This window comes from Aethalodelphis obliquidens, unplaced genomic scaffold, assembly GCF_003676395.1.
Source record: "Aethalodelphis obliquidens isolate GAN/ISIS:26980383/991018 unplaced genomic scaffold, ASM367639v1 scaffold3, whole genome shotgun sequence".
NCBI lineage: Eukaryota > Metazoa > Chordata > Mammalia > Artiodactyla > Delphinidae > Aethalodelphis > Aethalodelphis obliquidens.
This window is the reverse complement of record NW_020837947.1, coordinates 60583825-60601526: the sequence shown is the minus strand read 5'-3', so window position 1 is coordinate 60601526 and position 17702 is coordinate 60583825. Positions and strand designations below refer to the sequence as shown.

At 37.6% G+C, this 17702-nt stretch overlaps 1 protein-coding gene across 2 annotated transcripts in view; it reads left to right on the top strand.

Annotated features, from left to right (window-relative positions):
- FUT9 (fucosyltransferase 9) overlaps positions 1 to 12166 on the top strand; it is a 78784-nt gene extending 66618 nt beyond the window's left edge. Inside the window, exons 2-3 of one of the 2 annotated variants that reach the window (XM_027079965.1) lie at positions 2623 to 2627; positions 9953 to 11053. In XM_027079965.1, the coding sequence (XP_026935766.1) occupies positions 9961 to 11040 (1080 nt within the window). In that variant the 5' untranslated portion in view covers positions 2623 to 2627; positions 9953 to 9960 and the 3' untranslated portion in view covers positions 11041 to 11053. Of the gene's footprint in view, positions 1 to 2622; positions 2628 to 9952 lie in introns of both variants that reach the window. The other variant, XM_027079973.1, reaches the window with a different exon arrangement.
- The last annotated feature ends 5536 nt before the right edge of the window (positions 12167 to 17702 follow it).

Genomic DNA, 17702 nt, shown 5'->3' with positions numbered 1-17702 from the left:
GGAAGATCCCACATGCCGCGGGGCAACTAGGCCCGTGAGCCACAACTACTGAGCCTGCGCGTCTGGAGCCTGTGCTCCGCAACAAGAGAGGCCGCGATGGTGAGAGGCCCGCACACTGCGATGAAGAGTGGCCCCTGCTCGCCGCAACTAGAGAAAGCCCTTGCACAGAAACGAAGACCCAACACAGCCAAAAATAAATAAATAATAATTAAAAATGAATATCTGTTTATAAAAAAAAAAGATTTTTTTTCAAGGATGGGCTTGATGAAAATTATTCTGTTGTTATTTGGAAAAATAAGCAGGTTATATACAATTAAAGAAAATAATTATGAGGAGGAAAACTACATAAACAATTTAAAGCATGTTATAATCAACAGATAGATCAGTAGAATAGAATAGATAACCTTGAAATAAATTCAGACATATACCTGAAAGTGTTTTGGTAAATAAGACATCATATAAGGAAAACATCTCCATTTTATACTCAAGAGAATTGTATAGCTTATACAATTGTATAGCTTATGTAACATTCTCCAACGAGCCATACCTCATAAATCCATACAAGTATATGTTTGTTTACAGTAAGCAATTCTAAACCAAGAACATCTTCCTTAAAGTATTTCATAGATAAGAATTCTCCCTTCCAGCAACTATTAGTCTGTTGACCTGGAGGTCAAGTTATCATGTTTTCAAGGACATTAGACCAGGTCGCCTGCATTCTTCCTCCCACCCCCCAGGATCATCTCCCTGGTAATAGGCGGGATCTCAGGCCAGCTGCTTTAACACCTTCTTCCCCAACACAACTTCTATAATAAAACTTTTTTGAAAGAGAGAGAATGAAAGGGAAAAAGGAAAAAAAGGACACTCAAGTCACAGTTTTTACTATGAATCGAAGGAAAGCAAGACCAGTATCAGTGATAACAGTTAATGGTTCATTACAACAATCCAGGAAATAAGTGATGCAGACCTAAACAATGAAGTGGCAAAAAGATGGAGAAAGAGAGTGAGATTTAACAAATGTTCTGGCATTTCAGTTGACTACTTGTGGTAATCTATGGAAGTCAGGTTAGGGAGTGGAGGCAGTAAATCATGCTTTCCAACTGGAGACTTAGGCAGGTGTATGAATGATGTGACTATCTGCAAGGATAGAACAGAGGAGCGGTTTTAGGAAGGGTGAAGGTTCTTTAATAGAAGATAAGAGAACAGTGTTCATCAAGTATGGTGTTTTCTTCTGAGTATTCAACTGCTTGGTAAAATAAATATTCAAAAGATTATTTATTAAGAATGGTATCAGAATAAGACACTTAGGTGACCCTTGACAATGTTTCATTCAGGTTACAGATAAAGAAGCCAAAGGGGCCAATTGAATTCCCACCAAGATATGATAGAAATCCTCCCCTCCAAGGACTGTAGCACTTGTATCTCCAAGATTAAAAGTTTCTTACTCTTGGAATTTTTACTCCTAATTTCTCCATTTCCATCTTTCTTCTAATAATATTATCTTCTGTTAAGTACGTTAATCAATCAGTTCATTTTCAGATTACTCAGCTGCAAGTTGATTAAACTTGCAACTTCTTTTTTTTCCCCCTACAATCTTCTTAACCACACTTCTATAATATTGTCTCAGGTTCTTGACTTCTTGTGGCTCATCCTTTCTATTTTAGTTCTTACTGGCCAATTCTTTCATTATAGATTTAAGTTGAAGTTTCAGAAGCTCCTCATTAACTACAGTAATCGGTTTTTATTTAACCCCAGTAAAGCTGGTGCTAATTAGCTTCACATGAGTTCAAAAGATGATCAGCCTTCAGAATTTAGTCTGATGCAGAAACTGTTGTCATGGCAATGCCCCATCCAATGTTTCTCTCTGTAGGTAGATATTCTTTCATTCAGGCAGCCTCCTTCTTAGTATCTGCTAACATGCTTTGATATGCATGATGGTGTTTTGTTTTTTTGTTTTCATTTTTGCTTTTGTAGCTGGAAGAGCAAGAATTTAATGTTGGGGATAAGGGTAGAGGAAAGAGCCAGAGAAGGTAAAGTAGTTTATTTCCTGTGGATTCACTCACTTGCCCTATAATTGAGAATAAAGCCTGTACTGTTAGCAGATAGAGGACCAGAAATTGAAGGAAAAGTTCTGGAAGAGATGTTGTGAGTGTCCCAGCATATTCAGAGTTGCTGGAATCAGTGACCAAGTTGGATCAGAGAGCTGGTTTTTCAACTGTGACGTGGACCCAGAAACTCTGGCACCCTGAAGGTTAGAGGTCAGGGAAAAGCTGCATTTGTGTTTCTAGGTCCACACATTGAATGGTTAGGAGGAGAAGGACAGCTGCATTAAGTGGATTCTCAGACTAGTGGAACCACATGATGAAGAAGGACAAACAGTGGATGGGGACAGTTGCTGCCAGACTGGTTGGGGTCCAAATGAAACTTGCATGGTCTTTCACAGAAACAATTGAGGGACACCTAAAAGAAGAGACATTCCTGGTAGTAAGACTGATGGAAATCCAACTATCAGACTGGTGATTCAAAGCATATGGCCTTATATATTCAATAGTAGTCTGGTGAGATCCAGGGAATTAAGAATGCAAAAATTTATAGAGAAGGAATTCCATAGTAAGTTTTAAGGAATGGTAAAAACAAATACTTGTAAATCCTTTGAAAACATTAACTGATGACATGTGGACAAACTCTGGGATATAACTGAAAATTTTATTTAAATGATTCCTTTTCTCTGCCTTTATTGTTTTTAGGCAATTTAGCTCTTTGAGGTTAGTTGAGTTTCAAAATTGACTCAACAAAGCAGCATATAACGAATTCATCTGAAAGAAAATGTGACTAGCAGGAATATAACTCTCAGAGAGGCCTTGGGTTAGCAATTACAAATGTGTCAATATCCTTGGTATTTCTTGAATTGCTTTATAAACACCAAAATAATTTTAAAAAAAATCAACTAGATTCATCCCTGCTCTGATTTACCTCTCCAAACTCTCTTGCTCTCCTGGGGGCAGGAGGAGAGTTACCTAAAATTCTAGTACTCTGGACCCACAGTTCCGGCCATTGGTTTCTAGAATAAGAGCCAGGAGAGAAGTGTTGATGAATCTAGTTTGTTCTTATGAACAATGGCTCCAGAGTAATATATGTCATCAAATAAAACTTTATTCCTATAATTCATAGCATTCTCTGCAGTTATATGCTTGAACCTCAGTACTTAACATATGTTTTTAAAGCAACACACTTTGGAGTCAAACCACTAGTGTCCACATCTTGACTGACCACTTGCTGTAAGACATGAGACAGATAGATAGACATCAGTTTCCTCATCTGTAAAAATGAATATAATTGTAGAGTATATTTCATCTGGGCATTATCTAAAGGAATTAAAATTCGTTAAGTGCTTAGAACCATGAGGTCACAGAGAAAGTGATGCATACTTATTTGTTAAATGAACAAAAGGAAATATATTTTTCCTGAGGTTTAAATGATAAAATCTACATAAACGTTTTAGCCTGGTGTCTGGAACACTGCAAATGCTCAATAATTGTTAGTTATGCAGTCACTCCAAAAACATTTGTTCAGAGCAAAGATGTGTCAGATCTGACTAGGCATTAGGGATTAAATATTGAGGAAAAACACCCAATATCTACCATATGAGACTAGTTATGGTGGAACAGAGGCAACAACATTAATCAAATACCCACACAAGTATAGGTAAATTTGCTCCTGTGCTAAGTGCTATGCAAAAATGGTTCTATGAGACACGTACTTGGGACCTTTGATTTACTGTGTGTGTGTTGGACAGTGGGAGGGGTCAGGGATCCTTCCATAAGCAACCACCAGTGGAGCTGAGATCAGAAAAGTGAAAAGGAGTAAATCAAGGAAGAGCAGGAGGGCTTGCCTGGTGGCGCAGTGGTTGAGAGTCCGCCTGCCGATGCAGGGGACACGAGTTCGTGCCCCGGTCCGGGAAGATCCCACATGCCGCGGAGCGGCTGGGCCCTTGAGCCATGGCCACTGAGCCTGCGCGTCCGGAGCCAGTGCTCCGCAACGGGACAGGCCGCAACAGTGAGAGGCCCGCGTACCGCAAAAAAAAAAAAAAAAGGAAGAGTAGGAAACTATTCAGGGAGGGGGAAGAACTGGTGCAGTGACCCCATGCAAGACCGCCAAGCACAGCATTGCAGAGAATGCAAAAGAGAGTTTGTCAACGCACTGAGGCTGGAGGCAGAGGCAAGGTCCTCATCATCCAAAACTGTTTAAGCCACGTTGACTTTTTTACTTTATCTTAAAAGCAACTGGAATTCATACTCTTAAACAGAAGGGTAACATGTGATGTGTGGTTTGAAAAGTGTATGTCGGAATCACTTGGAGGACTTTTTTAAATGGACTGCTGGGCCTCACCCCAGAGTTTCTGCTTCCATATGTCAAGATTTGGGTGGGGGGAATTTGCATTTCTAACAAGATCCCAGGAGATGCTGATGCTGAGGCAGTCTTGGGAACACACTTTGAGAATCACTGTCTACTGCAGTGTGAATGAACTGAAAGGATCAAAAGTGAGTGCCAGGTGGACCACTTAAAAAGCGATGTTAGTAGTCCATACAAGAGATGATACACATTTTAACCCAGGGAAATGGGGAGAAGTCAGCTAATCTAAGAAATATTGAGGAGGCAAAACTGGCAGGTCTCGTGCTGGGTTGGGTGTGGATTTGAAGGAAAGGGAAATGTCAAGGCTCCTTCAATGGGTTAATTGCTCTACTTTGTCATCGGAAAGAAAGAAACTCTCAGAGTCAGAAACATATAGTAATATTTTGGCCCAAAAATGAGAGGTTTCTTTTTTTTTTTTTTTTTTTTTTTTTGCGGAACGCGGGCCTCTCACTGCTGTGGCCTCTTCCGTTGCGGAGCACAGGCTCTGGACGCGCAGGCTCAGTGGCCATGGCTCATGGGCCCAGCCGCTCCGTGGCATGTGGGATCTTCCCGGACCGGAGCACGAACCCGTGTCCCCTGCATCGGCAGGCGGACTCTCAGCCACTGCGCCACTAGGGAAACCCGAGAGGTTTCTTTATTTAAAGGCATCCTTGACCTTCATTACCTGGCTGCTATGGTCCAACACCTGACAATAATCATAGAAAGCACTATGAAATTATGAAAGACTGCCTCAAGGGAATCCAGAAAGCATGTTCTGGGAAAATGACAGAAACTACCCCCTGTCCTGTCTGGGGTGTTCCTATGTTTAGGTGGCACATGGGCCACGTTATACTTGGGCTCAGTGTCAGATCTGATTGTTCTAGCTACAGCCAGAGCTGGTAAATAGAGCTTCTAAAGTGAATTGAGACAGTGATTAAGAACTAGTGATTATGAGTAAAGAGAAGAGAGCAGATAAAAGATCAGACTAAAAAAGGTTAATCCCTGAATTGAAAAGAAAATTTCAGAGACTGAATGTAGAAACTATCCAAGATAAAGAAGTGTGCAGGGCAGGAGAAGTGGCAGTTGGCAACTTGCAGACCAAAGGAAACAAATGTCTGAGACAAAAGTGAAAGCAGAAAAAAAAAAAAAAAGAGGTTTTTGAGCATTTAGAGGTAATAACCCTAAAGATGAAACCACTGTATTAATAAGTCAGGAAATTGTCAGTTATGCCAGAATGTATTCTGAGGAATATTCAGGAAAAGCATTGCTGACCAAAGCTGGTATATTTTGGTGGCTGCTTCTCTGGTGTTTGGAGGAAGTAAAACAGAGGATTTTGCCTGGAAATACCAGAGATTGCATCCAAAGGTCTTTGAGAAATGTTCACAAACACAAATTTGATAGCATCCTAGAGATCAACCAGTGTCTTCTTGCCAAAAAGTAAATGGCATTTCTCCCAAAGGCACGAGGCATTTGGCTCAAGAGCTAATGGGGAGAATTGTGGGAACTCAGAGCAGGAATGCCCACAAGAAAGGTTTAGTGGAATGTGAGGTGTCAAGGGAGTCTTTGAAAGTAAAGCCATGAATATATTAAGTCTTACAGTGCTTTGAGACAGAATATAATTCGGTGTACAGTGTAGAAAGTCGAAGGCTTATATTTTTATTCTTGTAAAGGATTTTAGCATAAAAGTTGTAGGAAAGAGTAGAAGCAAAACAAAACAATACCAACCCCCCCCCAATTTTTTTAAAGGGGCAGTTTAAATTATGAACATCAATGGAGTATTCAGAAGACTTTTGCAGAATTCCAGATACTAACATCATGACGCTAAACACCATAATGATTATATGGGGAAAAATTGTTCTCTGAGCCGGCCTAAACAGATTATGAACTGTTAAGTTAGACACCACCAAATAGCTAAACTCTAGGTGCAGTCTATGGCTTAATGTAAAGTGAAGAGATTTGTTTGCTGTTTTTAGAATTTATATATAGGTTTTTTAAATCCAGATAATTTTTTGAAAGATTTAAGTTTTATACTTAACCTACTGCAGGAAGAAAAAAAAAAAAAAGGAGAGATAATCAATTGGGTTTTTGTTTTTTCATTTTGGGGTTTTTTTTTTTTTTGGCTTGATGAGGGTTTTGTTGTTTGTTGTTGTTTGTTTGGATTTGTTTGTTTCAAGCAATAAAACCAATTATAACTAATGTAAACGAAAAGGAAATGATTGCAAGTTTATGGAGTAGCTCTTAGAACTGAAGGAATATCTGAAGAACCAAGCACAGGAAGGCAGCATCATGGGGAGCTCCTTGGACCCAGATAGCAGAGTTTATATAATTGTCTTCTCAGGGGACCCCACTGTGGTTAATCAGCTCCAAATATTTTCCCTCCTGGCCCTTACACTCAAGATTTAAACACCCAGAGAGAGAGAGAGAGAGTTTGAATGATCTGGCTCCCCTGCTCAACACTGGTTAAGAAAAAGGGAGTTATTGTTCTCTGCAGTTCCAAAGATTGCACACAGGAGAGGAGAGGTATCTCGATAGGAAATTCGGGCGCTATTTTCAGAAGATGGCAGAGCAATTACCAGGCAGTAAAAACTAGCAAATATCTGCTACAGAATCCTCTAAGTATAATGTGCTTGTAGAGCAACGTTTTGTGAAAAGACTCATACCGTGACTTATTGAAAGACCTGCTTATATTCATTATACTTTGTTTTCTTATGTATTTTATCCAGACATTATTAATGAGTTATGTTTTGTACTTAGAGGAGACTGTAGGCGTGTGTGTGGTTAGAAATGGTAATAATTTGCATAAAATCAGAATCTATTAGTCCAAAAGACTTTCAGCTATGATGAGAGCTCTGATTCTTGACTGTTTAACAAGAAATAGTAACATAATAGCAAACACCTAGTGCTTTCTATTGTCCAGGCACTGTAAGAAGCACTTTACAAATTTTATTTCATTTAACAGGAAAGAAGTCACAATGTGACTATATATGGCAACCCTTCTGCTTTTTTAAACCATTTCTAATTTTAATCCACCTATTAATTTGTCAGTGATTCATTTCAGGTCTTTGGGGTTGATTTGAGTTGATCTCAAGATCCCCGAGTAGATCCAAAGTTGTGTTCAAAGGGTTTCTGATTTTTATGCTTTTTTAACTGAGGATTAAAACGTCTTGCTTTATCAGGAGTGGTTTGATTATGAACCTGGGCAACATATAGAGAGTAAGTGTACCACACAGTGATTGTCAGTTCGAGTTTTCATCTTTTCCAGATATATGCCTGTTTCTTTCCATTTAAAATAAGGATTCAAAACACACACACACACACACACACACACACACACACACACACATCTAGAATTACCACACCTTGAAGAAGCCTTCTGTTCTTCTTGGTTTCACATTTCTCTACATAATACCTTGAAGTATACTTATGGTTTGAGAATCACACCTGAACCGCTTCTATTCCAGGCTCCTCCATTCTTTAACACTTAGAGCATTCTTAAAGTATGACTGAAGGTCTCTTAATGGAAAACACAATTATACACATTCAAATTCTTACAAATCTTTTACTAAGACTCTTATTTTTAATGCTAAAGTCTTTAAATTATATTCCTTCATATTACTTGAAACTATTAAAAAATGATGTCAAAAACTTTAATTATCCTGTTTATGATTTGCTTTATGCTATAAATTTATTGCTGTCTCTCTTGAGAGCTATAGTGACACAGCTGCGGGTCCTTCAAAAATAGGTTGTATAATAATTCAAGACATGTTGGGTATCCAACTGAATTTTAGTAATGAGGAGTAGGTGAAAAAGTTCCTGTCAAGGGGATGTCAATTTGGGTCCAAGAGACAAACTTTTCTGACAGTTTCTGTACAAAGCAGGGGTTACTGAGTAACTGCCCCTGTTGTTTAGTAATTGACCCCGACAGCAGTGGAAAGTTGAAGGGGGAAGGTGTGCAGAGAGTTAACGAGAAGAACCTCAAGAAACTCAAAATGTCCAGGAAGCAGGAGAACTGAGAGGCACACAGTGGAAAGAATGTTGTTTCTGCCTAGCAACCAATTCTTCCCGTTTGGCCAAAAAAGTGTTGTGGGATTGAAACATACAATATGCCAACTTTGAGTTGCTACAAAGAGAATCAAAACTAGGAGATTTTGCTCATCTACTGGTAGGAATACCTGTAAGTCAATTTAAAGGTAGTTATTCTGTAGAAGGATATGTGTTAAAATACACCAAGAAAGCAACTAAGTATAATTTCATTCACTCACACTTGGTTCACTTTTGTTTATCTAGTTACCAAGCATTTTACCTTGGGCATAGTTGGTACTCAGCAATCCACCCATTCATTCATGCAACATACACAGCATCTATTAAGCATCTACTGTAACCTGGTGATGAGGATACAGCAGTGAGAAACAAAGCCCCTCATGGAGTTTACATACTGTTATCATTAAGATGATCATATCCTCTGGCTGCAACCAGGGGAATCAATGATTATAAAAATGTAGTCCTCGGGCTTCCCTGGTGGCACAGTGGTTGAGAGTCCGCCTGCCGATGCAGGGGACACAGGTTCGTGCCCCGGTCCGGGAAGATCCCACATGCCACGGGGCGGCTGGGCCCGTGAGCCATGGCCACTGAGCCTGCGCGTCCGGAGCCTGTGCTCCGCAACGGGAGAGGCCACAACAGTGAGAGGCTCGCGTACCGCAAAAAAAAAAAAAAATGTAGTCCTCAAGTGCCCAGACTCTGGAGCCAGAGCCTGAGTTTAAAAGTGTATTCTGCCACTTACTATATCACCTTGGGCAAGTTTCTTAACCATTTTGGGCTTTAGTTTCTTCATGATTAAGATGGGAATATAATGAGTTAATATGTATGCTTACGCAGACACACACATCACACATATGTATATACATTAACACACACACATATGTATATATATATATGTTCATGTAAGTCCTCAGATTAATGCTTGGCACTAATGAGCACCAGATAAGTGTCAGATACTGTTCTTGTTATGGGAAATGGATCTGCATTTAACTCCTGGGTAAATAGTCCTCACTCATATAAAGGGTAGAGACTAGAGAAATCAAGACAATAAAACCTGAGGTGCCAAATGCACCTCAATGGATTATTGATGTTTGTATTATTTGTTCAAAAAAGATTGTAGAAGGCAAGAAAGAGCATAACTCAATGGGTAAGCTAGTTAGGGTAAGCTAGTTACTTATATCTCTGGCCCTCAGCTTCCTCATTCTGCAGAGAAGAGGTGATAAAAGACCTCCTTGATAGGGGTTCTGTGAGGATCAAAGGAAATGAAGTATGCAAAGTGCTTGGCACAAAGCCTAGCTGAGAATGAGCATTTAGGAAACGGGTACTGTTAAAGTTACAACTTGATTTTATTGCACTGACATCCTATATTTAGTTTTTGCTAAGACTGGAAAGGAAAATGCAGTTGATTTTGTGATTAAGTGTATTCTAGGATGTATCACCTGTTTATCTCAAAATGTATTTGTGATTAACTCTTCATCCCTACCTCTACCTACCCCTCTATCTTTCCTTTTCTGTTTCACAGGAAAAATTATGACCTCGGCATCCAAAGGAATTCTCCGCCCATTTTTAATCGTCTGCATTATCCTGGGCTGCTTCATGGCATGTCTGCTCATTTACATCAAGCCCACCAACAGCTGGATCTTCAATCCGATGGAGTCAGCCAGCACTGTGCTGAAAATGAAAAATTTCTTCTCCACCAAAACTGATTATTTTAACGAAACTACGATTCTGATTTGGGTGTGGCCATTTGGGCAGACCTTTGACCTTACATCTTGCCAAGCAATGTTCAACATCCAAGGATGCCATCTCACGACGGACCGGTCCCTGTACAACAAATCGCACGCGGTTCTGATCCATCACCGAGACATCAGTTGGGATCTGACTAATTTACCTCAGCAGGCGAGGCCACCCTTCCAGAAATGGATTTGGATGAATTTGGAATCACCAACTCACACACCCCAGAAGAGCGGCATTGAGCATCTGTTCAACCTGACTCTGACTTATCGCCGCGACTCAGATATCCAAGTGCCTTATGGCTTCTTGACGGTGAGCACAAACCCCTTCGTGTTTGAAGTGCCAAGCAAAGAGAAGTTAGTGTGCTGGGTTGTAAGTAACTGGAACCCTGAGCATGCCAGGGTCAAGTATTACAATGAGCTAAGCAAAAGCATTGAAATCCATACCTATGGGCAAGCATTTGGAGAGTATGTGAATGATAAAAATTTGATTCCTACCATATCTACTTGCAAATTTTATCTTTCCTTTGAAAACTCAATCCACAAAGATTACATCACAGAAAAGCTCTACAATGCTTTTCTGGCTGGCTCTGTGCCTGTTGTTTTGGGGCCATCTAGGGAAAACTATGAGAATTATATTCCAGCAGATTCATTCATTCATGTGGAAGATTATAACTCTCCCAGTGAGCTAGCAAAGTATCTGAAGGAAGTAGATAAAAACAATAAATTATACCTTAGTTACTTTAACTGGAGGAAAGATTTCACAGTAAATCTTCCACGATTTTGGGAATCACATGCATGCTTGGCTTGTGACCATGTGAAAAGACATCAAGAATATAAATCTGTTGGTAATTTAGAGAAATGGTTTTGGAATTAAAGTTTTCCATCATTTGCACACTTGGCAAATTATTTTGATGAGATATTATTGAGGTTTTGAAGATGAGAAGAGACATCATTCAGCTTTTGTGTCATAATTTATTTGTATCACTCTCTCTTGGGTGACATATATATTTTGATGGAGATTTTTGAGAGCGCAGCCTCAGCAATCACTCCACTTGTTTTAAATTATCTTATATATACCTAATTATGTGCACTGAAAAATAATTTATTCTTCTCTATCATTTGTAAACATTATTTGTTTCATATTTTTGTAGTTGTCTGTAATGTAACTTTGTGATTCGACTGTTGTTCCTACACTGATCAGTTGTTTAATCCATTTGGTAAATGAAGATGCACATCTTCAAATATGAATATTTTCATTAAATATTATCATCTCTAGTTCCAAGTTGGCATAATGTAACAAAGGAAAAGCATTTGTAATTGAATTCTAACCTCTTTGACTTCGAAGTTGAACAGTGTATAACTGTCTTTATTTGATCTATTTTTTACCTGTTTACCACATTTGTGAATGCCACATTTGTGAATTATTCACTTAGTGAATAAGCCAGATAGTGGAGCAGAACTATTCTATTCGGGAAGCTATTAGGCTTTCCATTTATTTTCATTAAGTTGACTTGCACATGCAGCCACTTGTTCTCATGATCTTAAGTTAAATTATGATGTATTTTTAAATATCCAATTTGTTGGGATTTTTAGTACCTGGGAAATAATCCTAGTAACACTTAAGAAAATCTAAGATAGTTTTCTTCCTGATTTTAACACTCCTTTTTATAATGAAACAAATAATCTTATCAAGTGACAAGGGAAAATGTTATGTATAGATACAAGTCATATTTATAATTGGTACATTTATGCATCAATATAATTTTTAATAACATCAATTTAAAATATTTTTTCCAAAGGTCCAATGTCTAAAACTATTTCATTTCATCATATGAACATAATATGTGAGATGTTTGTCCTATCATTTAAAAGAACCTAAATAAAATTATTATCAAGGTCTTAAGTATAAGATGTTAAACATAATAAAATGGCGATCTGTAGGGAACACAGAGTGATATCTCAATGCATATTTGTTGAATTAATAAATGAATGACATTGAAAGTCATCAGAAAATTTTTGTTTGTTCCAAAAAAGTGACAGTTCTATCCTAGAGGTACTAACTGGAGATGATGTTTTATATTCCATTTTTGTAATTATTCATATGTGGCACATGTGACCATGGCCCTCAGGGTTTTACAGAACCAAAATAAACTTTCATTATACTACGTTTTTGGAGAATTCACCCCTGAACTTGCAGTTGCTGTACAGTGTTTCCCCTCCATAATGTTAAGGGCTGGATATAAGCAGAGAACAGTGAGAAAAAGATGGGAAGATAAGGATTCTTCAAAGAAAACATTTACCAAAAGAATCTTTAATGACTTTATTCTAAACCCATCAACAGTGTTAGAATATTCTGATGACATCCATTTGTGTCTATTTGTGACTTAGTCTAATAATCCTCTACATGTTAACATCAGTAGAACTCAACTCCACAATTTTCTACATCAAATGGAAGTTAGAGAGAGAGGCAAATTTAAATTCAGAAAGCAGGAGCTATGTCCAACAATCCAGACTGCCTTGTGAGGGAATGAGCTCTTGGGACCACTAGAAGGATTTGAGCAGAGGAAGATTCCTACATTGGATGAAGGCTTGTTTGACCTTCAGGTTCACTCCTTTACCCATGATTGAACAGGCTCCCTGTGTCAGGCAATGCCCTAACCAGAGATAAAGATGAACAAACCTGTTTCTGAGCCACATACTTTGTTTACTCACTTGACCTAATGGAAGATTACCTCCATATTATCTCTTCTAACCACACTGCATCCAGAAATGATGTCTGTGTAGATGCCCTCCTAGATAAGGAGAGATCTCCACTACATTTATTTCATGATGTTCAAATAGTCAAATTCATACATTTATGTTTACTTTATTGTCTTTTTGGCCAAAAAAAAGTATAGGGATCTAAAGAGGATGCATTACTAACCAATTTAGAAATACCTCCTTTCTGCAGAAGCAGAAAAGCATTCAGTAAAAAGCCTTTGCTGTGGTGGGTGCTCATGATTTCAAAGAACCGAGAAACCTGAGGGCATTGCCTTTATTGTCAACTATGAATTTGGTCTCTTTCTCAGTGTGAGACTATAATTATATGCTGATAATATGACTGAAGCTAAGGCAATAATACTGAGTGACTAACTAGCACATCTGTATATTAAAAACCCATTACCAAGTCCCAGAAGAATAAGTTTTCTTAATATGAAGTACCAAAAATGAATGAGTCAGCTTCAATTCTGGGTCCATTGATCAGTGAGTTTTAGGGCTGGATGAAATTATAGCAATGTTTACAAACCAATCTCTTCGTTCTACTTATGAAACAACTAGATTCAGAGATAATATTTATTTAAGACATATGTTCACACACACACACACAGGCACACACACTCGTACACCCCACACCTATATTGACATAGCCAAGGTTAGAATTAAAGGGTACTATCTCTCTTGATCCTGTTTTCTTCTTCGTTGTATTCTCACCTTATCATTGAAGTACATCTCAATTCTAAAAATGTGAATGCCTTATTGGTATTATTAGGGCCTGTAGGATGTTACACTCTCTGTGGAAGCACTTTGACTTTTGAAAAAGTATACATAAGGTAAATAAAACGTGAAACTTGTTAGCATTCTTTCTGGTTTAAATATTTTAGGAGTTGAGCTTTAGTAGAAGGAAATGGGCTTTCACTACATTTGAAGTGAAATGCAACCCTCAAGATGGTTCTGTTTCTCTGCCACTTCTTTAATAAATCCTGTGGATTGCAATTTTTTAAGGATATCACGTGGTGAAAGATAAGTATTTGACAAGATTGGCTTGCTGCTGGTTACAAAAACAAACAAATTTTGCCAGGAGGTAGATTGTGAATAAAAAAAAAGAACAGACCACTTAAAACGTTTTATTTAAAAATATCAAAAATCTTTTACTTTCAATGGTCTAAATATTATTTATTGCAGGCCTTACTAGTAAGAATATATAAATATAATTATTATAGGCCTCATTAATAAGAACATATACTAAATTCTCCATATCTAGCAGTATGTCATGTCTGAAAAAAAAAAGACGTGACAGTCGTAGTTTATGACAGCCATAAATATGACAATATGAAGTAGAAACGGAAAAAGTTATCTAAATAGGAATCCACTATCAGCTTCAAAATTGTATATTTACTATACAAATTCTGATAATCCCAGAATGTGCAGAAATATCTTCTGTTGTGAGGGCTTAGAAAGCTTAGAGTATCTGAGGTATAAATTGACCAACTATTTAGAAATTATTTGCTGAGCCTTTATATTCTTGCCTCCAGTTGGAGGTTAAATATGGAAAGAATAGGAAACTATACTATTGAGATCTTTTTGCCTGCCAATTTTCAGACTAGATTCCGTTGAGTCTTAAAGGCAATCACCCAGAAAATGTCTCTGCATGAATTAATGTTACCAAAACAAGGTTTAGATCCTTACATTATGACTTTGTGCTTAATCATATCTTTGAGTGCCCTTAAACTCTATCTCATTTAAGGGAACTTCTTAATAAATTAATTGTAATCAAGCTGTTAAACAAAATAAATTTTAGAATCTAAAAGATAAATCCAGTGCCTAACCCAGAGGAGGATCTCAACAAATTCTTGTTGAATGAATAAACAGGTTGCATTAGAGATCATGCAAAATATTTTTTAAAGTGTGATAGCAGTTCCAGCTTCTTGGTACCTGTTAGACATGATGTATTTATTTCATTGGTCAGTTTGCTGCCTGGATGAAAAGGAAGGCATTTTATGTCTTTCCAGGCTTACTGCATTCTAAGACCCCAAAGAAGTAACATTTCTAGAAAGATTAAAAAGAATTTGCAACATGTTAACAGTCTATTCAAATATTAACATACCAACGGTTTCTAATAGAAAAAAAACAAGTAGTATTTAAGAAGAATATAAAGTGCAAGCACTGTAGGGGGCACATATTTATTACCAAACTATGCGTGGGGAGAAATATCTTTTCTTTCCTCCCGAACTAACACTTCTTTGTATTGCAAACATCAGTCAATGAAGATGGTATTTTTTTTCTGGACATCTCTCATCTGGAGATTTTGTAGCATTTTGCAAATGGATAAGCTCCACTACTACCCAAAGCGTTCTTCCTCTTAGTAATTCATATTGAATGCATCCATATCCGTAAGCATTATATAGAGCAGTTTACAACATAAATGAGAGATAGCCTGCTAAACCAGAAATATGAGTAATGCTAAGCTGGGTTATTTATTCAAAAAACTGTAATTTTGAGAAAGCCACTTAACCTCTCTGGACCTTGTTTTTTGTATGTTCCTTTTAGCACTGTTACTCTCTCATCTAAGATCTAAATTGATATATGCGCGTATTTGCAAATGCACTTCCAATGACCATCACAAAATAATATTTTGGAGGTAAATATTCCAACAGATTTCCCTCTTATTTCTCTGAATAGACAAGTAAAGTATAAAACTGATTATTAATCTAATATTTGGAAAGAGACTAATCCGGTGAATATAGCAAATGCTCAATTAACTAACCCTCCTCCTTTAACTCCTTCCACCCCTTAGTTCTCTACCTACTTCCTTTGCAATTCATATACTCACCTACGCAGAGATCTTAATTGCCTGCAGAAAAATAAGCATATATTGAGCATTATTTTAAAATATTTTAAATTTTTCTACACCATCCACATTCCTATTACAATTATCTGAAAATTTTTATGTATGCAAACATTTCAGGGAGGTAGTGGAGGCGCATAGTCAATCCCCAGATGATAGTAAAATGGGGAGGCTAATTAGAGTAAGCCAGATTGAACACATCTGGACAACTCAGTTATTTTTAAAACTCACAGCTAATATATATTTATTCATTTGATTTAAATTAAAAATATTTTTAAGAAGAATTTAAAAAAAAACCCCTCCAACATCAACTGCCTTTTGTCAATGTTAGTGAAAAGCCTGGTTCCTGGGTCACCTCACCTCGAATCACCAGAGGTGTTCATGAACAATACTGATTCCTGGGCCCGGCTCATGCAGTTGGAATATCTTCACATAAGTCCAAAAAAACATGCTTTTAATGCATGTCCTAAGTTATTCTGTTTCATGCCATAGTTTGTGAACCATCCTAAGCCAATGATTCTCAAACACACGCCTTTGGAACTTGCTGGGTCAGGTACGGAAGAATCATTTGAAAAAGTGTTAATAATACACAGCTTCTGATTCTCTGGATCGGAGATGGGAGCTGGAATCTGTATTTTTAAAATCTCCCCAGATAGTTCTGATGTGCTGTTAGTTTTGAGGTCTGAGTCTTAGCCACCTGTTAAATGGGAAGTGTTCTATCGCTCAGTTGAAACGAGCTATCACCTTGCTTGAGTTAACCTGGAATCTTTCAAATATGTCAGTAAAGTATTCATTCCCCTACTTCAAGGTCCAAAACAATGTCTATGCCTAATTATTTCATGAAAAGGCTCCACAGCTGATACTAACATGGGGCCACCTCTGGGAACCACCAGTCTACACAAAAGACATGAACAATTCTTGGCCTGGAGGAATTAGTAGGACAAGAAAAGGTTATATACCTTGAAAAAAATGCCTCTCATTCTCTTTCTGGTTTCTAACTTCATGTTTATATTTTGCAATGGAAGGACTAGACTATCCAATTACTAAAATCCTTTACAGCCATAAAATCCTAAGCTTCTGTGATCTGCTTATCTGCTGTATGTGTTTAAGAAAACTCTTTCCCAGATTCCAAAGTCCTTGCTTGATGGGTTGAAAAGTAATTTGCAGTCAGGATATACCAGCAAGCTGTAGCATGTGGATTTTTTTAAATTGAAGTATAGCAAATTGATTTACAATATTATATTATGTGTACAACATAGTGGTTCAATATTTTTATAGACTGTACTCCACTTAAAGTTATTACAAAATAATGGCTATATTTCCCTGTGATGTACAAGAAGCCACAAGGTTATAGCATACAGCACATGGATTTTTGATGACCACAGATTTAGAGTTGAATCCCAGCTCTGCCCATTCACTGTGTGCAAGTTATGTGACTTCTCTTAGCCTCAGATTTTGCATATGGGGTAACATGCATGTGGAGGTAACATGGAGGTAACATATTCATGATGTGTTTTTTGTGAGGACAAATATAATGACGTTTAAGTGACTAGACAATGTGTCCAGTCAGTATGGTTTACTATAATGAAAGATCATTGTGAGGGATCCAAAATTATTTCCACAATTTCAGTCCTAAGGCTCTGAAAGCGTTAAGCAGTTTATAAAAATCACTGCAAATTTAAATAAGCCAAAGGAATAATCTTCAGGAGAGGAGAAACAAATATAGTGTGGATGCGTACATTCACGTCTTCTGTAATCACTAAGTAATGCAAGGTGTGTGGGGAGCTGACAGTCGTAGTGCATAGGCATTATTTGCATTACTAAACACATATATCATTTCTTAAAATCATGGAACCCAAAGCAGACCTAATTTTACCTCCATGTTATGAGCAATCAGTAAATTAATAGTCAATTTAGCATATTATCAGTTG